The following is a 23,763-nucleotide window of genomic DNA, read 5'->3' as shown; positions in this document are numbered from 1 at the left end:
CTTCAAGAGCTCCCTCACTCAGGACCAGCAGGTGGTGTCCAAGAGCAGCGTGCCCAATCCGGTCAAAGAGATTTACAATATGAGCGACAAGCCCCCGCCCCTCAGCATCCTCTCCGTTTACAGGTTAGTGATGATGCACACACACTCTCCAAACACCCAATTGAACTACATTGTGTGTGAAATTAGACGATAAAAGCTAACCAATTAAGTAAGTAAGTAAAACTTTATTTATATAGCACCCTGTCAACACGGATGTACAAAGTGCTTTACAGTACAGTACACAATTCACAGTACAACTATAACATGTAGAATAAAAGGCATAAAACAACAGCAGGTAATGCATAGGATGAAACACCAGTAAAAGACAGCCACTGACTCACCTCCTCCTCCGACGACCCAAAGGCCTGTCGGAAGAGGTCTTTAACTGCCCCTTAAAAATCTCTATTGACGCAGAGGTTTTTCTTTTCTGGGGGAGTTTGTTCCAGAGCCTTGGGGCCCCCGCCTCAAAGGCACGGCCACCCTCGGTTTTCAGCCTGGTTCGGGGCACCCTTAGGATTAACTAGAAATCAGTCCACAGGAAGTTGATGAAGTCTTGGAATGGCTCAGTTGTTGAGTTATGTTATAATCTATTTAAATATTGGCAATGTACCCGTGTATATCGTCACATATAGCTTATTTAAAACCATGTGTTCTACTTAGTCTGTGTTACTTAAAGCCATGCTGTGTTCTTGATTGGATTTTGTCTCCTTGTGTCTGACCCACATTCCCCGTGAAGCAGCCGATTTGGTGCTATTTCCTGCTGCTGCTTTTATCCAGTATGGCGTGCTCCAGTGGGAGTCCAACTCCTAACCCTGACTACATACCACATGTTTCCATTTCTTTCTCCACTTGTCTCTCTGCCTTTCATCCTGTCATTTTCAGTTATGCAGGTTCATCCGCCTCCTCTACTTTAAAATATTCATACCTCAACATGTCAAATGGTATCATTCTGTCTTTCATTCCTACATGTCTCTACAAAGACATAAGGGCAGCTGTATGAATTCTTGCTGTGTGTTTCTGTAGGGATGACCAAAAGGAAGCACTCAAGTTCTACACCGATCCATCCTACTTCTTCAACCTGTGGAAGGAGAAGATGCTGCAGGACACCGAGGATAAGAGGAAAGAGAAGAGGAAGCAGAAGGTACAAATGTGTCCTAGAGGAACTAACAGATCATACTATAGTTAAATATACCATCTCACAGATAGTAGTTGCCTGGTTGTCTCCAACTGGGGGCTATTCTGTCCAATGTCAGTTCCATTTTCCTACCAAATTAGTGTCCAAATATGAAATATCAAGTTGGTTATTCTTAGTGGAAGTAACAACAAAATGAAAAAGACTCATTGCTCTCTCCCTCCCTCCCGTTAGGGGCAGAAGCAGGACGTTGATGGGACGTTACAGCGGGAGGTGAAGAAGGTCCGGAAGGCGAGGAACCGTCGGCAGGAGTGGAACATGATGGCTCTGGACAAAGAGCTGAGGCCGGACCACCGACACACCATTCACCGAGACCGAGGGGCCTCCTCTGAGGGCTCCATGTCTCCGGAGAACAGGTAATCAAAGATCTGCTCAAAGATTATAGGCCAGCCTTTTGCAGAGACTCTAGGAATCAGCCTGACATAACAACAGATTGAAGCTGGCCAAGAACGTCATCTCTGACCCAGACATGTCCTGAACAGGGAATATGAATCGAATAGAATGGTTTATTGTTATTATACAGGTTCAATGAGATGAGTAGAGCTACACACAAACAAACAAGAGACATACAACATACAAACAACAAGCATTCATACTTCAATATGCAGATCAAATGAATTGTTACGGTCAAATCGGAGATACAGGGTCAATACAGAGAACTAAGGTTAAAAGGGTTCGTAGGTTCAAAAGCCCCAGGCTCCTCCAACAACAGAAATATATACAGTATAATATTTAAAAAGAAATATAGGAATTGCAAGCTCAGGAGTTTAGCAGTCTTTTGGCCTTCGGGATCAAATTGTCCCTGAGTAATAATAGTAATACATTTGATTTAAGGCGCCTTTCATGAGACCCGAGGACACCGTGCAATTTGTTAAATATTCTAAGAGGCAACAGAACATGATTAAAAACACAAACATACATCATTGAGAAGACGATTGGACACAAATGATAGTCTGGTGGTCTTTGTCCTGATGCTGCGGGTTATTTGCATGTATTTGAATGTCTTCTCTCTTCCCGCCCTCCTCTCTCCATCAGGGGTCTCGGTGCAGATCAGCTCCACTACCCCAACATGATGAACCACGCGGGCCACGCCCACACCTACTCCGGCCCCCCGCCCAGCGTCCTGGCTGCTCAGATGGCGGCGGGCCACCCCCCGCGAGGAGGAGGGGAACATGACATGAGAGGCAGGGCCATGATGGCGGCTTATCAGGGGGGGACACTGGGTCGTACCCATCACCACCACCACCAGAACCCTCTGCCTCCTCCCCCCTCTGAGGCCATGAACGGAGGCTCCATGTCCCTCCCACCGATGGACTACAGGTACACACCAGAGCCAATGGGATCCAAGAGGCTGTTATTGTTGTTTATTAAGCTTATGCAGTCATATCTGAGTCTGAATGGTTGAACCGTTATTAGAATTAGGACATTTTTATTACTAGTATTTTTATAAATAAAGCTTTATTATTATTATTATTATTATTATTATTATTATTAATATTATACCTTATTAACTATGATGGTGTAAGCTCAATGTTGATATAGGTCTTTACTCGGCAGTGCCCACAACTTATTTTATGAATGAACTCTGAGCAAGTGCTGCCACCTAGTGGGCCCTTCTGTACTTCAAAGCAAACCAAACTACAGACATCTTTAAAAACTCTCCACTAACTCTCTTTTATTCCCTCTCTCTTGCAGTATGGAGGGCTATGCCAACACCGGCCCCCCTCCCCCGCCCCCCGCCCCTCTCATCCCCTCCTCCCTCACAGCCTTCGCCTCCCCTCCCGGAGGTCCCATGCCCATGATGGGTGCCGGTGGCTTCTCTCCTCCTCCCCCTCCTCTAGGTGGATTCCAGGTGGTCCCTCCCCCCCCTGGTCCTCCCCCTCTCCCCCAGTCAGCTGGTTCCTCCCACTTCTCCACCCACAAGATGTCCTCCTCTGCTCCTGCTGAGAACGAAGCGGTCACCGACGCCCGCAGCGACCTGCTTGCCGCTATACGTATGGGTAAGAGAAGTGAGTGTGAGCGAGTGTGTTTGGGTTTGTGGGAAGAAGTCATTTGGTTATTTGCAACCGCAGGGCTGTAGTAGTGTTATTATACACATGTTTATCGACAGGTTTTACCCTCAGTTTAAACCCCTGTAAGCCACAACGTTTGAGGTAAATACTAAGTTAAAATAATGCATAAAAAGATGTCTCATGTCAAGGCCTTTTTATTTGATCAACACTGTTATCCCGCATGTTATTGAAAAACGTCTTGTATTTACACTCTAGTATAAAACTGACCGAGGGAACAGCTTTGAAATGTAGCGTTCATACTTTACCTAAAACCTATCGCTTAGTTATATCTAGATAATCATTTATTTTACAACAAATGCACAGTTACACAACTTGATATTTAAACAAAATAGCATTGTTGACTCAACTTCGTAAAAAAAAAAACGAAATAATCCTGTGATGAAATAAAAACACCTTAATTGAGCCCCTTTTGATCCTCCTCTGATATTCACATTGTATTGTAAGCGTGCCCAGTTTAAAACACATCCCATAATCTCCCCGCAGGCATCCAGCTGAAGAAGGTGCAGGAGCAGCAGGAGCAGCAGGCCAAGAGGGAGCCGGTCGGGAACGACGTGGCCACCATCCTGTCGCGCCGCATCGCTGTGGAGTACTCCGACTCCGAGGACGACTCCGAGTTGGAGGAGAACGATTGGTCGGATTAACATACACACACACCAATGGGATAACCACTAATAACACACACACACACACACACACACACACACACACACACACACACACACACACACACACACACACACACACACACACACACACACACACACACACACACACACACACACACACACACACACACACACACACACACACACACACACACACACACACACACACACACACACACACACACACACACACACACACACACACACACACACACACACACACACACACACACACACACACACACACACACACACACATGAATGAATGCCCACTGTACCACACTCACGGGTTATCACACACTGAACACACACACAATCACATGCTGTAGGTTGATATAAGCTGAATGGTCCAAAACTGGAATATGTAGGGGTGTGTTCTCCACTGTAAAGACACTAATGACATACCGTAATACTCTTTGAAACATTAACATGTAGTCTGTACTTCAAAGCTTTGTGAATACACCCCAGTGGATGTTTCTCTACCTGTTATAACACTATATAGACACCCTGTGAAGGTGCTTATTATTACATGTATAGTCGGAGCTTGAGGGTGTTAGAAGATTAGCAGCTTTTCCTCTCGAGATAACCAATGTACTTACTGTCTTTTTAAAAATGTTTTTACTGAAACACTTGCTGTAGAATCCCCTGGCAAGTTATTAACATTAACTGGAAGTAAAGAAGAAGGGGATATGTAATTAGTCTTATTGAATATAATCATGATTGAGCAATCAATCACTGCTGTGTGGGGGGAGGGGGGAGGGAGGGAGGATCTGGGGGGGGTGTGCATATGCTAGTGCGAGCTCTGTAACCTTTGACCCGGAGAAAAATAAAAAAAAGATGACTGACGGATCATGACTGCTCGGCTGCCATGTTTATTTTTCTGTTTCTCGTAATGCAGTACCTGGCTTTAAGACATCAGTTTCCATGGTAACAGTACAGCTCAGACGGGTGTTGCCAGGGAAACGGGCGAGGATGAACAAACGACACGAGGAGTTTTTATGCACAGCACTTGTTTGGGTTTTTTTAATACAAAAAGTGAACTCTAACCAAAAGCAATAATAAAAAGTACAACTATAACACTTTGAAAATACACACCACGTTCACACACATTTTTTTCTTCTCACTTTTTGTTAACAATAAATCTCAGTTTTTAAGTTAGTGCATGTTGATTATCGTGTTTCATTTTGCAGAATTTGTTGTGCCATTTTCATCCACAAAATAAAGTGCATTTCACATTGATAACTACGCATACATCTAGACAAGATGCTGTTACCTCAACCCCCCCCCCCCAAACACACACATTCACAGGCCCTTTAGTGTATTTAGCTCTAGATTGGTAACTATTTCATTTAACAAATCATTGGCTGCACATTTGCTCAAAGACCACAGTATTATTACACTGTGAAGCATTTAGATTGACAGGTGTGTGTATACAGAAGTATTACATCCAACATCTGCTATTCTTGGATACAAAGCCCTTGTTCACACCTGCTCAATCATCATGAACAATACTGTCTGCTGCACAAGAAGGAAAAACATTCACCAATCTTCCTCAAACATCCCCGTCTGTGTAGCCAATTAAAAACCTTTAATCCAGCCTTTACAAACTGGTGCATATTGAAGCCGAACAGAATCTACATCAACAGCGGAGAAAATTCATTCAAAAAAAAAAAACGGTGCAACCAGACTTGGGTAGCACCATGCACGGTGGTGTAAAGCCCCGCCTCCTCCTCAGCATGCCGTATTTACAGAAACAAAAGAGTGAAGAGGAGGTGGGGGGGGAATCAAATAAACCCGTTACATCGTACAGAATCTGAAAGAATCCAGGCCAGACTAAAGTGGAAAAAAATATAACTTTTCAATGAATATAACAAAATATAGAATTTTCTCCAAAAGGTAAAAGATGGTTTGTTTTTGGTGCTCATCGAAAATAAAGCAACCGTATTCAGTCTGACACAAGTCCACGTTCCAATGCTCAGATATGCCATTCCTCTCCTATACTTGAGGCCAAAAGATGAGAATGTTGAGCTCTTCAAATGCCTCTTCGCAAGGAATGAAAGAAGAAGCATTATCTTTGTATCTGGAAGCGACCATTTTAGCTCATAGAATCATTCAGAGGTCACTTCTTAGAGGACGCCTCAATCAGATTGATTAAAAGTAGAGTATAAGTGATTTAGAGACAGGAAACTCAGCAGGAGTAGGACACTCAGAGTCCCTTTCACCTTGGCTTGAAGTGCCGGAGCGTCCTAGTCCTATCCCCCTTTAAAAAAAAAAGCTCTGCAAACACGTAACGAGGCCACTTCTCTCAGGATTGACAGGAAGACTTGGCAGCATTTTCCTCAAAGGTCAAAGGGTCAACAGGAAGTCATATACCTCCGTAACCCCCCGCGCAGGGAGACAGAATATGGTCTGCTGAGCTGCTGGAACAGACACACATGCACACACCCATGCAACTCATACAGTATGCACGACACACCATCACACACCGACACTTGAGGTTACAGGACAGTTCGTATGCTCACAGAAAAGCAGAGGCAACAAAACGATATCTCATCCCGGCGCGATTAAAAAAAAAGCCAGATTTTGTCTCGAGACAAAATCATGTCAGAGGATCGAGGCAGTGACAAATGAGTCGTTTGATCTCGCCCCGGAGTGATTATACCACCACCTTTTTGAAGATGTATCACTGAAGCATCATTCGGAGCCCATTCACTACGCAGCCCTACCCGAGCAGCCATTATGGTGCCTCACACTGAAGAAGAAGAAGTCATGGAGCGACGTGATGTTATTGCTGTCTGAGTATTGCTTCACATCTACAAAAAATAATAACTACCTTTCATTGGCTAGTTATTGCTGACAAGATATGAAGAGATGAAGGTGTTAGCATGTTGTCGGGTTTGCAAACTCATTTTCAAGACCCCAAAAAGAATGACTCAGAGCAGCTGGTAGGTGTTGTGATCTTTGCCTCACACTTAGCAGGACTCTAATGATGACTCTGAAGCCTGTTCCCGCACCATACAGCGAAGATATCTCTAGGAATCCACATTTTCAAAACTCTCATGACCCTCTAGTGATGATTGTAGCTCATTCAATGGTATACATGTGAGGTACATTGTGTACATAAGCACAATTAGGAGTTATTAGTGTCATGAGGACATCTGGGTACACTGACACATGGCTGGCATGTGACCTCAGGAGGACTAAAAGGGCATGTTTGCTTGTTACATGCTAATTACACAGCATGCACATCAGATATGTGGTTTGTGTTGAGCTCTTAAGGAGCCAAAAATATCAAATAAAAGAAACATTTCCACACCAAAATCACCATTTTGCTCATTTGGCTCCAGGTTTGTAGTCATGTGATCATGTTAATTGAATATCTATAGGGATAACACATTTGAGATGTGTGTTGTCCTTTTCAAAATGACCTTTAAATTCAAATTTTCTCAATTGTATAATACAAAAAGTATATAGCATTCTCCAGACAATCAGAAAGTCTTAAGCATCTCCATTTAAAAGGTGAAAAAGGGGATTGAATGTGTTTACATAATCCAATAGGCTTATACTCGGTTAGCTGCCTCCGTTAATTAGTACAAAAGAATGGAGGGAGGGTTAATGGTCAGATCTCCTGTGGCTTTGTCTGATGGACTAAAACACATTCATGCACAATCGGGAGAGAACAGAAGACTGTGGAGAAGAGAGGAGGGGGAACGGCTTTGTTTCTTCCTCGGCGTCTGTGGAGGACGCGGGGCGCGGAAGGATCACAGAGTGCCGGATTTATTTTTAGCTCTCCGCGGCTCTTTAGCTTTCGATGCACGTCCAGAGTGCAGCAGCAGAGAGACGGGATCCAGACGGCCTATATGTGGAAATGCCTGGGTGAGAATACTCTCTTCCCTTACCTCACCCCTGCGCACTTAATAAATCCACCGTGCGTTTTCACCATGGTTTTTACGCACAGTGGAGCAGACTAACAATCCCTCCTCTATTTAAGGAAAACAAGCAACCAAAGCTCCAGCGCTGGTCTCTATGTGCACTTTTTATATAAGGCTGCTGCCTGTAAAACATGTGATGATCTCAGCACTCTCTGCAGAACAGAGGAAGGGCGTGGTTGGAAAGGGGGGGGGCGGGATGCTGCCCGCTCAGTGGCCGCCTGTACTGGGGAAGACAGTGAGACACCTTGCCCTATATGGTGAGTGCAACAAAGAATAATCCATCCAGATGGGCTGTGGAGAACTAACAAAACTGCCAGGAGCATCTCCACCAAGAGCTGAAGCCAGGCCCTCTGCTGCCTCCCCCCGGCCTCCCCCCACTGCTGCTCCCTTTGACACCAGACACATCCAGCGAGGAGCAGAGCTGACTCAGGGCGCCGCTCTCTTCCCACCAGGGTCTGTGGGGTCAGACGGCACTGGGGGTCCGAGCACGCTGGGCCACGCTGGCAGGCACACAGCCACAGCACACCAGCCACAGCGCCTTCTGGATCTCCTGGTTCCTGAAGGCGTAGATGACCGGGTTGATGACGGAGTTGTAGGTGGCAGGCACCAGCGTGGCGTAGGTGTACAGTGGGGGGTAGGTGTAGTCGGCAATAAGAGAGTAGACAGTGAAAGGCATCCAGCAGGCGGCGAAGGTACCCAGGATGATGGCCAGCGTGGAGACGCCCTTCCTCGTTGTGACGTAGTGAGGCGAGGCGGCCAGGAAGTGGTGCTGCAGGGCGATCTGGTGAGCGTGCCGCATCACTATCTTGCAAATCTGGACGTAGAGCTGCAGCATGAGGCCGAAGAGCAGCAGGAAGGAGACGGACAGCACGGCGATGTTGTTCTTGGTGAGGGGCCGCACCACGCTGCATGTGGCCTCCTCCTCCAGGCAGTTGACCCCTGTGACCGGCAGCAGGCCCAGACACAGGGAGAGCCCCCACAGCAGCACCAGCATGGTGTAGGTGAAGGCCGCGGTGCGCTCAGAGTTGTAGGTGAGGGCGTAGTACAGCGACAGGTAGCGGTCGATAGTGATGGCCAGCAGGCTGAAGACAGAGGCGGAGAAGGAGGCCACCACCAGGCCCACCGTCAGCAACTGGGCCGATTCAGATTGGAGCAAGTAGGCACAGGTGAAGTGGAGCACCAGGCCCAGGCCGGCCAGCAGGTCCGCCAGCGCCAGGCTGCCGATCAGCAGGAACATGGGGGCTCTGAGCGCCGGGTTCTGCCAGATCACCATCACCACCAGAGCATTCTCACAGGCGATCAGGGTCCCCGAGGTGCACAGCACGATGTCCCAGGGGTTCACCAGCAGGGGCAGCTGGCTGGGAGCGAGGGAATCTGCTGGAAACGTCCCCAGACTGGTGCTGTTGTCCATCAGTGCTCCGCCTCCACTGGCCCAGGCTGTGGGGTCAGGGGTCAGCCAGCTTGGGGTGACTGCTGGCTCTTCACTCATTGTGCCCCCCGTCTGAAATCGACACGAACAAACACACTATGATATCTGAGTGGAAAGCACAACCCCAATAGGGACAAGGAGCACCATAAATAAGTAATAGTGTCTATTCTTGGGTCATCTTTTTAGCTCTACTAATTCTGAAGGCATAACAGAGGGCACTTAACCCCCCCCCCGCTGCCAACCCCCCCCCCCCCCCCCGTTTTATGACACCACAGTTACTGATTTTTCATACTTAACCTTTGAAGGTTATATATGTGGTACAGGTATGCATGCCATTATGCAGAAGATATAACAAACTTTCATCCACACCAAAACGAATGTCTCTATTTAAACAATAAAACCGAACAGAAATAGAAATGTACATTTATATTATTCATAAGGTACAGTTAAAAAAACTAATACCATGTGTTGCACTGTACCAGATTATATGTTAAACTCATTCTCATCTGTAGTCCATTGTCAATTTAAGATCCAAACAGGTCGTGTATTTTCCTCCGGGAATTAAACACACCGCCTTTTTATTCTAACAGAGGCCTAGAGGCGACACCACAGGTGAATGGCATAATTGAAGAGCATAATTGAAAACCACAGCAGGCTTTGCAGCAGATTTCAGGCCACATTCCCATAAAATACATCCATAAACCTCAACCGGAACCGGTACGAATTCACGCCGCTGTGAGACGCATGTTATGCCGCTTTCCATAACAGAAGACACCGCACCCGTCTAGAAATAAAACCATCACAGCCATACATGCATCTCAAACTGGTGGCCATATGGTGCTGCTGCTTTACCCTCTGTGCACCCTGCATGAGAGGAACACGTCAGCAGGAGGGAAAACATGCATGTCGAGGATGCGCAATAATAATTTCTGCAGAAACCCACCTTGACTGTGAGACTTCCCGTCTAGATGGAAGAACGACAGCCCTGTGAGTCCATGTTATTGCGCGGGATGGTGGGACGGAGCCCGGGGAGGGGGATGCTGCTCCTCGGTGCCTCAGAGCGGGGAGGATGGAAGAAGAAGAAGAAGAAGAAGGAGAAGAGCTCCGAGCATCGCCGTGTACTGCGGCTGTGCAGCGGCGGAAGGAAGGAATGAAGGAGGGGGTCGGTGATGGAGGAGGAGGAGGAGTCCCACACCGGCGAGACCCCGAGACACCGGCTGAACCCCGGCGAAGAGCTCAAGGACAGGTGTGTGTCCGTGGCTCGGTATTCCACAGGATATATTTTTGTTTTATTAAAAAATTACTGTGCACAATTGTTTATGTATATATATGTATATGTTATATATCACTATGCTTATACATACACATTTATTAATATTATTATCTTTGTAATATAGGGCTTTTCAAGAAATTAAAAGACACTTTACTGATAACAAAAATCATAAAAACATGATTTAGCACTTAAAATATATGTCTTGTCCCTTTAGTAGATTGGTATATTAATATAACTAATTTATTCGGTATATTTTAGTGTGTAGAATAGATACTCTTCTGAATATACATCTTATCTCATGTGCATCACTTATTGTGCTTTCTCTTAATGTAGCAACGTGTCTCAGCCAGTAAGTCTAACACCAGCTCACCTGATTTTAATCTTTCTGACTCATATTTCAGAGGCTGCAGCTCCTGTTATTCCTGTCCTCTCTGTGCTATTAACAGCCTCCCTGATGTGTCTCCCCCCCCCCCCCCCCCCCCCGTCCTCCATCTTCTCCGCTTCATCCCTCCATCCTTGCGGCGCTGCCTCCTCTCCTGATGTTCGTGCATGTGACCGCAGTATAGCAGTATGACCGAGTACTAATCAGGCGGTTTTTTCCAAAGCACCTGCCGTTTGTGTCTGAATGGATTAAAAATAGCTCCTGTTGCAGCGCGAGGCCAGGTATCACCACTGAGAGGCGATGTAGAGTTCCTATGAGTCATCAATGCACCTGTAGGCTGAGAAAAGAGAGCACACACCCCGCTTCAATCTTACTGGCTTTATTTATTTTTCTTTAAAACAGAAAATGATCGCTTTACAACAGGCCTTTTCAAGCAAACCCTCACATTAAACTCGCCAACACCTACAAAACGGTATCAAAAGTGCACCATAGTGTTAATACATATTTTCAAGGTCTAACAATTTCCAATAATATTTTCTTCTTGTAATATTTATACAAATACCATTCTGTACACTGTAGAAATACACAACCCGGCACGCCCCATGAGTGGGACGCTCACCCCCCCCACCCATCCTCTTTTACATGCATCATCAAAAGCCACACTCAGTAAATCCCAGTGCAGAATAACAGGGGGGGGGGGGGGGGGGTGCAGGCCGGTGTTACATCATATGAATTATTAAGTACCCCACACCCAAGAAAAACCTAATACGCGTACGACCGACCGATATCTGTACAATCCTCAATCAGCGTCTTTTTTTCAAAACAATCTTGACACAGTTTTCATTCATTATCGTCTCGTTGAGCCGGCAGCAGCGTCCAATAATAAAAGGGGGAGGAAGGGGGGGGGTATGGGGGCAAGAAGCAAGGGGGAGACTTCCACTGTTTAGCTGCAGCGTGTAAAAGCACGAGTATGAAACACAGCTGAGCTGGTGTGAGACCACGCGGGCAGCTGTGGTGCGTTTAGGGTCCGCTGCGAGCCATGAAGAGGGTCTTCCTCTGGTCTCTGTGGCGGTTAGTCTCTGGACTGGTAGAAGAGGATGTAGCCTGACTCGGAGTTCTTGGAGATTTCAGAAGTGAGACCGTAGAATTCCTCTATGGCCTGGGCATCGATTTTCTACAACAGAGTGACCACATGCAGCAGGGTTAGAAACAGGAACGTACTTACAAATAAAACGTAAATACAAGGAACTCACTCACCTCCACAATATCGTCATCAAACAGCAACCAGAAGTCATGACTTTTTACAATGGCAATGTAGTGACCCCTGTTTGGACCACTGAGAAGGAAGAGATCAGTGTATTAGAGTATGCTTTATCCTCCATGATCATATCACCCAGACTTTAAAGAGGACCACCCACTCAGGTGTTTCCACTCGTTTTGCCCAGCAGACTCCTGTGGGGGTGTAAACGCTCTCACCATCCAATTAGGTGGAAACACCTGCGTGGGTGTACCCGGCTTTTAGAGAAACACAAAAATGTGCAGCTGCAAACAAAAATATTTTAAAAAGCTGACAGTGAAAGATCACAATCTGTGTGAATACTGGTCTGATATAATAAAGCCTGTTTCAGGATACATACAGTATTATTATACCGTGTCGTGCCCCAGGCCAAAAAATGGCAAACATAATTAATTTAAATGAGTTGAAGAAGTATTCAATTTACTGTCATTCAAGCCCTATCGTGCCCAATGATACTTTAAAAGCACATGTGTCAAACTCAAGGCCCGGGGGCCAAATCAGGCCCTTGGTGGATTTAATTTCCCCCGCAGGATAATTTCTAATCACTATTAGATCTGGCCCGCCGGTATATCGCACGCACACCTTCACTCCATCCTGAGGGTCTCCTCAGCTCAGAGCCTGAGCCCAAACATTGATGACCTTTCACCCAAGATGAGATGCCAAGTATCTGAGCTAGCATCACAGAGCAGCACACTGAGTTTAATGGATGTTTCCTTCTGCACTTTGTCTCTCACGACAACAGGGCATGTTTGGTTTCTCTTTGAGGGAAATAGTTTTGTTGAAGCTGTTGTTGGCCTGTGGAGAATTGTAATCATAAGAAATGACTCTGGAAAAGCTGCAGATAGAGCCATAAGAAATGAATGAACTGATTATTTAATGTTTAATGTTGTTTTTATAGGCAATAATTTAAGTTTTGTTAGTTCCAGGTTTAATATGTGCAATAAGTTGATTTCAATAAGTTCTGCTATAAACATTGAAACAGTCCGGACCTCCACTAGTACCCATTTATTTTTATTAAGGCCCACTGTGTATTTGAGTTTGACTCCCCTGCTTTAAAGCATCTCCATTTAATCAGATGCATTAATCCAGAATCTGTAGGCAAAGTGACAAAGTGTTAATAAAGTCCACGTTTTCTTGGCTGATCATGTTTGGTTACAAATAGCTGAACAGCCCGTGTGGAGGGCGAACGGGGCATCGCATCTCCTGTTGCTTATTGGATTGTAAACAACGACCAGCAAACAGAAAAGGCAGTCCTGACGCAGTTTTGAAATCACAGGAATATTCACTTTTTCCCTTAGAGGCTAACGTCGACAGCCAAATGGATCCAAGTGTGCTGAAATCCCAGATGATATTTGGCCTAAAATCATGACATCAATTTCATGATACGTTTCCAAAATAACGCGCTGAGGGAGCTCAACTGGGAGTAGATCGCAGAGGGAGAAGACAGAGTAGGACTCCAGTCTTCATTTCTCAACTCTAAGTAAGTCTAATATCTTTTCTTTACTAAGGGGCTCGAGTCTTTTATGCTGTGACATGCAGAGACACACCGTGTACAAACACTGCTTGTTCTCGTATAGATGTGATTTACTGTTTTTCTCGTGCCAATGGGTTTAAATGCATTTTATAAATAGAAAATGTATGCATTTGCCTGTCTCTACAGTTGCTGTGGAGACTGCTTTAAAAAAAAAAGGTGTTGTATTCTGGCTGTGCGATCACCTACACACCTCCCACAATGCACCACAACGGCCACCAGGTCGTACAGCCTCTCGGGATTGGTGGCGTCCCCGGAGGTGTTGAAGAGGCGGAGCTCCAGGGGGAAGACGACGCGATAGGACAGCTTGGTGTAGCGCTGCAGCTGCTCCATGTACTTGAAGCGCTTCAGGTGCAGAGCCAGGATCATCGGCAGCTTCTTCACACGCATCCTACGCCACACATGTCACAGGGTAAGGCACGACATCAGAGTTTCCAACCACACACAGAAATGCATATATTAAAAACATGTACAAATAAGTGTACTGACCGCTTGTGTGCCTCCTGCTTGCTTCGACATTCTTCACAGTAGTATTTGTACTCACTGCACAGTGTCTCTGTGTTACTGAAGCCTCTGAGGAGTCACAAAGAAAGAATACGTCACAATCTGAAGTCATACCAATAGTCCAAACGCAAAGAAAAACTATTTATTATCATTTTAGACAAAGAAAAAAGAAACCGGAGCCACCAAATGCTTTTTTACGATGAAAACAACTTATTATAATAGCTGCCCACTCATTTTCAGTTACAGTGCATGCTGTTTATTTACCTGAGGCAGTGTGTGATAGAGGTATTCTGTTCTACATCCACAGAAAGGTCCAGAAAGTCCTCATCTTTGCTGCTTATCTGTAACGAGAAGAGGGTGTCAAAAACAAGCAACTTCCATTGAAAAAACTAACCAATAATGTATTAACCTTAAACATTGTTTTGCAGAAACTAAAGCACAAACAGAGCTTCTCTAGGGTTTCTTTGATAATCCCTGAAATCTGCAGCAGGAGTGTTTGAGTAAAACATGTTCAAACAAGACTCTGGTGACACAGATGTTTTGTGAAAGCCACTTACACTTTCCCAGGGAAACAGAAGTGAGGCGTCTTACCGTTTCACAGGTGAGGCAGCGCGTCTCGTTGGTCAGAGTGCCTTGGAAGATCTCGTGGACCCAAGTTGGAGCGGGCGTGGCATTGCTGTTGTTGTTCTGGGAGTCCAATGTGCCGTTGGCAAGGCGGCCATTGGTCTTGTCCTGCTTCCTCTCCTCCTGCAGCAGATCTGCGATGGTGTTCAGCAGGTAGTTCAGGAATTCGTGGGCATCCTGCTGCATGTAGTTGTCAAACAACTCTGCGGATTAAAGTCCAAAGAGACGTTAGGGAACAATTCAGCTTTTACACATGTTAAGTGGGTACTTCAGGGTCTTCTGCACCAGCTTACCATTCTCTTTGCGAAGCCGTGTGATGAACTTCTTGGGTGGGATGACGCCCACTTTCCTCTTCTGGTTGGCGATGCTGTGGAACAGGTCGGCCAGGCAGGTGAGCAGGTTCTCTTTACGTCGAGGCTGACTGCGGTACGCTAAGATTTTCTCCCGAAACGGCCGGCAGAAGTAGAGAGCCTGCAGCACCGAGTTGCAGTAGCAGGTGTTTCCAAACTAAAAATCACAACATGCAAAGCAGTCAGATCACGTGTGACAAACATACAGGTACCGATAAATGAATAAAAACACTTTGCACTATCTACTTACATTGACCAGGCCAAAGTAGTGCTCATTGACCGGAAACTGCTCAGATCCAATCTCTTTCTCCAGAGCAGAGGCATTGGCGCCCTAAAGATACACAGGGCAAACGTTTGTTATCGTAAAACAATATATATTTTAGGTTGAGCTACAAAATGATGACAAAAACATACCAACGCACCCACTGGAGCAGTAAGTAATTGACAAAGTAAAAGGAAGCAACTTGGCCGTTTTTAAGGTAGTTTGTTACAGGGATAGAAAATGAAACTAAATCAGTGCTTTAAGCATTTTCGCTTCCCCTTCAAATCTGCCATTTTAGCTAAAAACAGGCAAGTGCAACATTGAAGTGATGAACACATGAATGCACTAATAATGTTAATACTATAATTCAAAATATATGGTGCTTGAATGGGCTATTCTCATGGCTATTCTGCATAACAAGTACTCAGTATATTTTGATGCCGATTGTAACAGAGTACTCCTGTTAGTACTAAAAGTACACCTCTTCTGCACTCTTCTAAAAAAAGGTTTTGAATGCAAAAATCCAGCTGAAATAACAGAATGACATGTGTCAAAATAAAATAGACGTAGATGTTTATTGACCTTAGCAGAGGACCCGGGGTTTGTTTGTGTAAACGCATTCCCCCTCAATGATTTATGAAGGGTTAACAGAGTCTGTGGACAGCAACAAACTGCAGAGTGGACATGGAGCTGCGCAGATAAACCATGTCGTCATAGCCTGCGTACATAATATCTGGTAGTAAAGGCCAACATGACATTTAGCCTATTTCCCCACTGTTTTGCTCCACAAACTGCAGATTAATCGCCTTCCGGTGTGAAGTGAATAATTATCCAGCTGTTTCCCAGTTGTTGGCAGGATGTAAGATTGGTGTAGCTTTATCGCTTCACGTTAGCCACTTAGCTTCTGCGAACCTCAGCTGCAGCAGGTGCAATGTCACTCCTCTCAAAGAGGCTGTGATACATATTAAACCAAACAAGTAGTCAAGGTATGCGTTTATTAACAGTAAAGAGTCCCAATCGGACGTCCCTGATAGAAGCTAATAGAGATCAGATCCGAGAATGGCTGCTCGCCTTTAGCTATGAAATCTGCTTGGCTAGCACCGAATTATCTGCTCTTATTTATAATCACACACGGTAAAAACGCCCATAAGAGTCCAAACATTGTTTCCGTATCATTCCGTAGACTTGATAATATCAGTGAAAAGGCTGTAGTGAACTCACCATGGTACAAAAAGTGGCAAATTTGGAGACTGTCATTAGGATTTCCATTCGGCTAGCGCCATCTTCAACCACCGCCGCGCGCTGACAAAACTAGGCTGGTTCCCCTCGTGCCCCCAGGAAGTGCGCTGGCCGTTGAAGCAGATTTGTGTAAATGACCGTAGTGGCCAAACGCTGGTACTACATCCACCGTGACGTCATTTTGGTCCTAATATATACTTCTTCCCTTTGATTTACATTAGTAAAGAGACGTCTGTAAATCAACGTCTACTGTTTTTTTAGATAAATAAACGACCCAGCACGAACACTTGTATAGCCCTTGTTTAAATCAGTAGGGTCTCAAAGTTCTAAAATGCGCTGAAAACTTGTATTTTTGTACTTTATTTAATGATCTACCTTTACATTTAAAGAAGTGTTTTATCCTATGTTTTAATGTTTCCAGTATTTCATTATCTGAATTGGTTAAACTTCTTAATTGAATTAATGAATGCATTAAATCGGTATTTTAAGCACTGAGTGTTGAGTTTCCAGAAGCCTCCAGAGGATAAAGATGTGTTTAACTAAAAGGTCATTTAAAAAGTAATTTAAGACAAAATACTTCCCTGCAATCTCTCCTTTCATTTGACTGAGCTGGGGTTTAAGGAAAACTCTAGTGCGCATGCGCTGTAAGCAAAAGGGCCCCGGATGATCCGGGTACTTTCTGAACCTACAGTCGCTCCATTTGGGGCTTCATGAATAGTAGCACTATTAAAAACATTATGAATGGTATGAAATTCATCATTCAGAGTCAAAACAAATTCTGTACTCAACAAATATTTAGTCTGAAATATGAAACTTTTATTTAATATATTTTCTGTATTACTTTATATGTAAACAAAGTCCCAGTTCTCTTTACACATCCAGAGCATTCACTGCTAGTTGTTTTCCCCCAGAGCTGCTTCTTCAGGATAATTAAGTGGATTAGCTTTATTAAGGACCACAAATGTCTTTTCTCACCTTCTGAGAAAAGCTCAGTGGCATATTAAAAATCGTTAAAATAATGGCTAAAGTTACTATCATCAAGAGAAAATAAAGGATAGCCTTCTTGGAGTTTCGCGCATGCGCATCATGTAGCTTTGAATGGTGTTTGCACGGTTTGCACCAACGTACAAAGTATACAGAAAATCACAAAAATGTTATGGATCAGAACTGATTTAGGACCAATTATCGACAGGAAATTGAATTTAAGTTATTGTTCTAATTTGTGAAAGGCTGACCGACTGTTGTACTTGTTCCCTTCGTTAACGTCACATTATTTCTGTTCAGGCGTTAGTGTAGCCTGCCTTGACAGTATTTCACAAGGCGGAGTTTGGGGTCTTTAAGTCTCTCTTTTCGCCATACCCGCCATCTTGTAGAGACCGGGGGTAAGATCCTCTCCGTGTTAATTGTTATTTTCTACTTTATTTCCAAATCATTCTTACACAGTTACATCCATATATGCGTGTTAGCTCTTCTCTTAAATATCAGTGGAGTAACAGTGCGTCGAAAAGCGTAACACTTGTGATATTTAGCGTTGAATGTGAGCTGCACGAGCAGCGTGGCTCTCCATGCGGGCCTGGCAGACAGAGAAACGATAGCAGAAACAGTGTTTTCCACTAAAACCCTGTTATCTCCGCTGTTAAATAACTTAAAGCGGATTTCTTTGGCGTGCTTTACACTGCAGATAACGTTACAGTGCTGCCTAGTTGCTAATGCTGACTCTACTTGGACATGTAGTCTGTTGCTAGCCTTATCGTTAGCATATCTTCTCAAACTCAGTCGTTACAATTGGCAGCAGTGCCACATTGTGATGGATCAAAAACACTATATGTGCATGCTTAAGATTATAATGCACCACTTTTGATTTAATTCACTTCTGCCTTAGATGTCAAACTACTAACGATCTTATTTCTATTCTGTGTGCCAGCTGACTTGAGTGTGACTTGTCATTACAGTAGTTTCTCATGTGCCACATTGAGATTCAAATATAGTAGATTATATGATGGATAGATGTAATTGACGTTCCCTCTTTTTATATTTAATAATAGGTTTACATTTCAGGTAAATGTTAAGGCTCTATAATGACTAACTGATGTCCATTTTCTCTCAGTAATCAGGCATCATGACGAACACCAGAGGAAAGAGGAGGGGGACGAGGTACATGTTCAGCAGACAGTTCCGCAAACATGGTGAGTACTTGTTGAATCAGAAGCTTTACCATGCTTTGGGTTCATTTCTCTTTCATTAATGTGATGTAGGAAAACATTGGGCTTTTGTAACAATTCTTTACACATTCAAAACATTAATTGCATGAATTTACTTCACAGGCCCAATTCCTCTGTCCACTTACATGCGCATCTACAAGAAAGGCGATATTGTTGATATCAAGGTAAGATTCGGCATATGAATTCACAAGTAACTTTTGTTTTTGGTGATCAGTAAGTTAAACAGAATTGAGTCACCAAACATGCATTCATGGTTTAACATGATGGGTAGTTATTGTGGGCTACACTACAAAAACACTACATTTTAATATTCCTAGTATTCTTATGTGAAGATCCTCGTCGATATTTCAAGTCGAAAATATACTTGTTGCTTATTGTTAAAATGTGATGTTTTTAATTTCTTCAGGGCACAGGTACCATCCAGAAAGGAATGCCCCATAAGTGCTACCATGGCAAGACAGGCCGTGTGTACAACGTGACCCAACATGCTGTCGGCATCATTGTCAACAAGCAGGTCAAGTAAGTAGGAGGCGGCATTTTTATTTTGGAGTGTACACTAATGTGACTTTGAGCACACCAAAAGGACTTAAGTGTACATAGTTTGTGATTTGTTGATCTGTATCTCAGGTGTGAATCCAAGTAACAATGTTGGCATCATGCAGGGTGTCCGCGGGGTCTTAAAAAGTATTACATTTGACTTCAGGATTCCTGCATATGCCCTGTCATGACCCTCACAGGGGATTATATGCCTTATGTTTCTCTGTGGTCTCAAGTCTCTTTTAGACAGATCAGTCTTTCACAGATCTCTAATTGGTGAAATGTTTGGAAGCATGTTCTTAACCATACCTCTTGGTTGAGGTTAGTTATTGACCTTGAGTACTTAGGATAGATCATCAGGCAGCAGGCTTACCACTTAGACACCTCCATCCTTCAGAACGTAATGGCTTCAATCTAATTGTGCTGTACATGTTTAGATTCCTTATCTCAAACTCAAGAGGGATGTGACCCCCATTTTCACTTTGCCACCTGGATTGTTCGTGTCCTTCAGTGGTCATTCAGATGGGGAAAAGTATTTTCATCCTTAAGCACCCCATCCAAACTCCTGTTTGACCTGGGTCTGTGTCGAGGAGACAGAAGAGAGGAATGCATTCATTGAAACATGTCGATTCCTTTTTTGTGTTATTAACTTTATGTTGTACTTTACAGGGGAAGGATCCTGGCCAAGAGGATCAACGTGCGTATTGAGCATGTGAAGCACTCAAAGAGCAGGGACAGCTTCCTGCAGCGCGTCAAAGCCAACGAGGCCAGGAAGATGGAGGCCAAGCAGAACGGCAGCTGGATCGAGCTGAAGAGACAGGTGAGACATTAAGCCCAATTCAGTGACATCTCGATTTCCCATCAAAGTGTCTTAAAAATACTCTTTAAGACGCAGTGATTTACGATCCACTGTAGTGTACATCAAACTGAAACCAGTTACAATTTAAAGCCTAATATTACATTTCTGGAATTTTGAATGGAAAAAACAGAAATTGTGGGCTTTGACTGTATTTACAACCTTTGTTGTTCATTTGTTGCATATTTAATGTATTTTTAGTCTTTATCATTATCAGTGCATCGTCTGAAATGCCCTCTTGTCTCCACAGCCACAAGCTCCCCGTGAGGCTAAGTTCATCAGCACCAAGAAGAACGTGCCCCAGCTGCTGGAGCCCATCCCCTATGAGTTCATGGCATAAATGCTGACGAAAATAAAAACATTTGTACACACACTGGTGGTCAAGTTGTCATCTGTTCACACTTGTATTTCTTTAAAGTGTCATGATGTGCTGATGATCCTCCTCCTTTGATTACTCAATGAAATCAAACACTCTTTAACATTTCACCGGCAATCTGAGTGACCAGCACACGTGGCACAAGCATTTTACATTCAGTTCTCTAGTCTCTATATAAATCCTTATTATTATTATTATAGGCTCACCGATCATGAGCACCAACTAAAGCTTCAACGGTATTTATTTAACTTTCTTCATGCGTCTGTAAAGCCTTTTTATTACTGTATACGTCTTGAATAATTAGCTCTAGTGCATTGCTGTGATATGTGTCAATATTGTAATCCTCTAGGAAAAAAACAGCCTTTATTGGGTAACATACATTTATTTATTTTTGTGGCAGTTTTTCTCATAACATACTTGTGTCAACAATACTTATATTCTGTAAGTATCAATTATTTGGTTATAAATGGGACTAGATTTGCTTAAATTATGACATCAAATTGGAGATGCTCTTATTGATCCCAGTCTGGGGAAATTATTTAAATGATATTGTCATGCTCAATGCCTGGCACCTGATACACCTTATGTATGTTTTGATAGACTGAATGAAGGTGATGTCTGCACAGTAAATTGCATCGATTAAAACAGTCGGATTCCCCAAGGTAGTGACTGTGATTGTACGCTAGGTGGCAGTGTGCACCAGGACATGTTAAGCTTGAAATAATCATCATTGTCCTTCATTTAGTTGTTCCCAAACCCGAACACCAAATCTAATATAAAAACAATATCTACAATATTTTACTGAATACTCGCTAGATGTTGATTTATAAAAAACATTAAGGGAAGTCGGTGTCAATTTTAAAAAGTTGGATTCACATGTAACAATTAAGATAGCTATGAATATGTACAGAATATGAAACCAATTTAGACATGTCAAAGCAATTAATGTGCCATCATGGGCATTACATGCATTTGTTAACCTTTCTGTCGTTTTTAGTGAATTAGATTAAGATAATAGTTATAGTAGTTTTTCCTTTAAGGTGACATATCGCTAAAATTATTTTATTAAGTTGCCTATATCCATTTTATAGTATTTTCCTCTAGATACAAATATAAAATCAATCAGTCATACCTGTGTGTGTTTATGAGCTGCCTGTCACGCTGTGTGTGTGTGTGTGTGTGTGTGTGTGTGTGTGTGTGTGTGTGTGTGTGTGTGTGTGTGTGTGTGTGTGTGTGTGGACCACTTGATGTGTGCTGTTTAATCAGTGGAGGCTGAATGGCTGGCTGGTTATGTGACAAATAGGTTATCTCATCGCACCTCAGTACTTTACCCAATATTGACACGAATTAGGACCAGTTTACAGAGATAGGGAGCAGCTGACAGCGTGAAGTGTGTGTGTATGTGTGTGTGGTCAGGAGCGGGAAGGCCAACAGTGAATCAATTCTAGGATGATATTCTATTTCTGTGGATGCATCACTTGCATTTTCTTGGAGTATATAGTAAGTGAAATCATTTAACAAAAGAGGAAAGACTAAATGGATGATGTAATCTCCTCCTGGACAATGGTGTTGAGATAAACCTGCAGTGGTCGTCTTTCTTCACCTTCATAACCCTGCAGGCCTCAGGTCAGATAACTCATACACAACTCTTATCAGGACGGAGTAATAAGTATCCAACAACCTGAGGAGAACCAGGAAAACACAGATGGAAAAATAAAATGCAATCAATCAATGAGCGGGTGGCAGCCAAAGCCCTTGGTATTGATCTGGATCTGGCTTGTGGTATTGAGATAAGGTGAAAAGTCCCTCTATATTTCTGTGTTTTCCCATTTTTTTAGGTAGAAAACTGATCAAATGAGCGAAAATGTGGATTGCAAGTCTTTTCAGCGTTCTTCTTATACCATAATCCTGCCTTTACATCTACAGTAAGCCCTTTGTGTGTGTGTTTTCACAGATACACTGACTCATGGAGGTTACTGATTGAAGCAGGACAAAGTAAACAGAGAAGGAGAGGGAGAGAGAAAGCCGGCCAGAGGGAGGGAAGATGATGGTGGATAAAAGCCGTGGAGCACTATGAACTCTTTAATCACACACGTTTGACACACACAGATTGAGTCTGTCAGCTCAGCCAGCAGCCGTATCGACCTGCGGTGTTACACATTAACCACACACACACAAACAGATAATTGGATGTGGACACCACTGATGCAAGAGTGTGGAAATGTGGCACTTTATGAAATGATTTCCACTGATCTCACTTCATTTAAAGGATAGGTTCATCCAGATTTTCTTACAATAATCTGTAATGTTATCGAGTCAAATATCTATTTCAAGACCAGTGTTATTGCCTAGATTGTGTCTGAGATTTCTCTGAGGACATTAGGGATTACATTTGTGACATTCAAGCAGTTAAAAAAGCTTTTTTAATTTCCAGAAACATTTGGTTAATCGACATAATTCACAGACTTCAGCATTACCTTTATTTGGAGATATTTTCTATAAGTAATAGTCCTTCAGAAAATGGTTGGCAGTGTGTTATGTGGAACATGAATGGTAAAAGGGACTATAGGTTCGAAAGCTCATATTTAAATACTCAATTTCAAGAAAAGGCACCAGATCTATCACAACAAATATCAAAAGTAAAGGTATGCTGAATGGAAAGTGTTATAATATGACATTCATGATATTTAACAATAGTAAAGGGCTTTTGGAAATGTTTAAACATAGGGACTATTTAATTAAAACGAAAGTCGAGTAAAAAGTACAATAGTTCCCCTGAAATTATGTTAAATATACGAATTGTTTAAAAAAAAACCTAAGGAGGTAAATTAGAAAATGTTACTTTATGATTTGGGTGAACAAACCCTTTAAGATCTGTTCTCTTGGCCCCCTCCAAGGCCCCTATTTGTAGAAAAAAAGCCCTCAATGGTCTAAAAACTCATATTTGTGATGAAATCGTGGGTGTGTGTGTGTGTGTGTGT

The 23,763-nt window shown here is 43.4% G+C and overlaps 4 protein-coding genes across 5 annotated transcripts in view; 2 read left to right on the top strand and 2 right to left on the bottom strand.

The window, feature by feature from the left end:
- Positions 1-4,108, top strand: part of wasf3b (WASP family member 3b) — a 13,046-nt gene extending 8,938 nt beyond the window's left edge. Inside the window, exons 4-9 of one of the 2 annotated variants that reach the window (XM_079661313.1) lie at positions 1-123; positions 1,063-1,180; positions 1,406-1,587; positions 2,267-2,551; positions 2,927-3,240; positions 3,787-4,108. The exon at positions 1-123 is cut by the window's left edge and continues 31 nt beyond it. In XM_079661313.1, coding sequence (XP_079517439.1) covers positions 1-123; positions 1,063-1,180; positions 1,406-1,587; positions 2,267-2,551; positions 2,927-3,240; positions 3,787-3,944 — 1,180 coding nt within the window. In that variant the 3' untranslated portion in view covers positions 3,945-4,108. The remainder of the gene's footprint in view (positions 124-1,062; positions 1,181-1,405; positions 1,588-2,266; positions 2,552-2,926; positions 3,241-3,786) is intronic. The other variant, XM_079661314.1, reaches the window with a different exon arrangement.
- An 868-nt stretch (positions 4,109-4,976) lies between these two features.
- On the bottom strand, positions 4,977-10,488 carry gpr12 (G protein-coupled receptor 12). Its single transcript, XM_079661320.1, has 2 exons — positions 10,273-10,488; positions 4,977-9,401 (listed from the first exon to the last, which is right to left on the bottom strand). The coding sequence occupies exon 2, from the start codon at positions 9,387-9,389 to the stop codon at positions 8,364-8,366; it is 1,026 nt and encodes a 341-aa protein (XP_079517446.1). The 5' UTR covers positions 9,390-9,401; positions 10,273-10,488; the 3' UTR covers positions 4,977-8,363.
- An 859-nt stretch (positions 10,489-11,347) lies between these two features.
- On the bottom strand, positions 11,348-16,929 carry usp12a (ubiquitin specific peptidase 12a). The gene is made up of 9 exons (XM_079661319.1): positions 16,774-16,929; positions 15,541-15,621; positions 15,234-15,447; positions 14,908-15,143; positions 14,581-14,657; positions 14,302-14,385; positions 14,006-14,203; positions 12,242-12,320; positions 11,348-12,158 (listed from the first exon to the last, which is right to left on the bottom strand). The coding sequence occupies exons 1-9, from the start codon at positions 16,819-16,821 to the stop codon at positions 12,057-12,059; spliced, it is 1,119 nt and encodes a 372-aa protein (XP_079517445.1). The 5' UTR covers positions 16,822-16,929; the 3' UTR covers positions 11,348-12,056.
- A 1,165-nt stretch (positions 16,930-18,094) lies between these two features.
- Positions 18,095-20,779, top strand: rpl21 (ribosomal protein L21). Its single transcript, XM_079661335.1, has 6 exons — positions 18,095-18,173; positions 18,899-18,977; positions 19,116-19,177; positions 19,420-19,532; positions 20,220-20,370; positions 20,657-20,779. Exons 2-6 carry the CDS (start codon positions 18,911-18,913, stop codon positions 20,744-20,746), a joined length of 483 nt encoding a protein of 160 aa, XP_079517461.1. The 5' UTR covers positions 18,095-18,173; positions 18,899-18,910; the 3' UTR covers positions 20,747-20,779.
- The last annotated feature ends 2,984 nt before the right edge of the window (positions 20,780-23,763 follow it).

The sequence above is a fragment of the Notothenia rossii genome, assembly GCF_949606895.1.
Source record: "Notothenia rossii genome assembly, chromosome: 12".
NCBI classification, from domain to species: Eukaryota; Metazoa; Chordata; class Actinopteri; order Perciformes; family Nototheniidae; genus Notothenia; species Notothenia rossii.
This window is presented reverse-complemented; position numbering and strand designations above follow the sequence as displayed.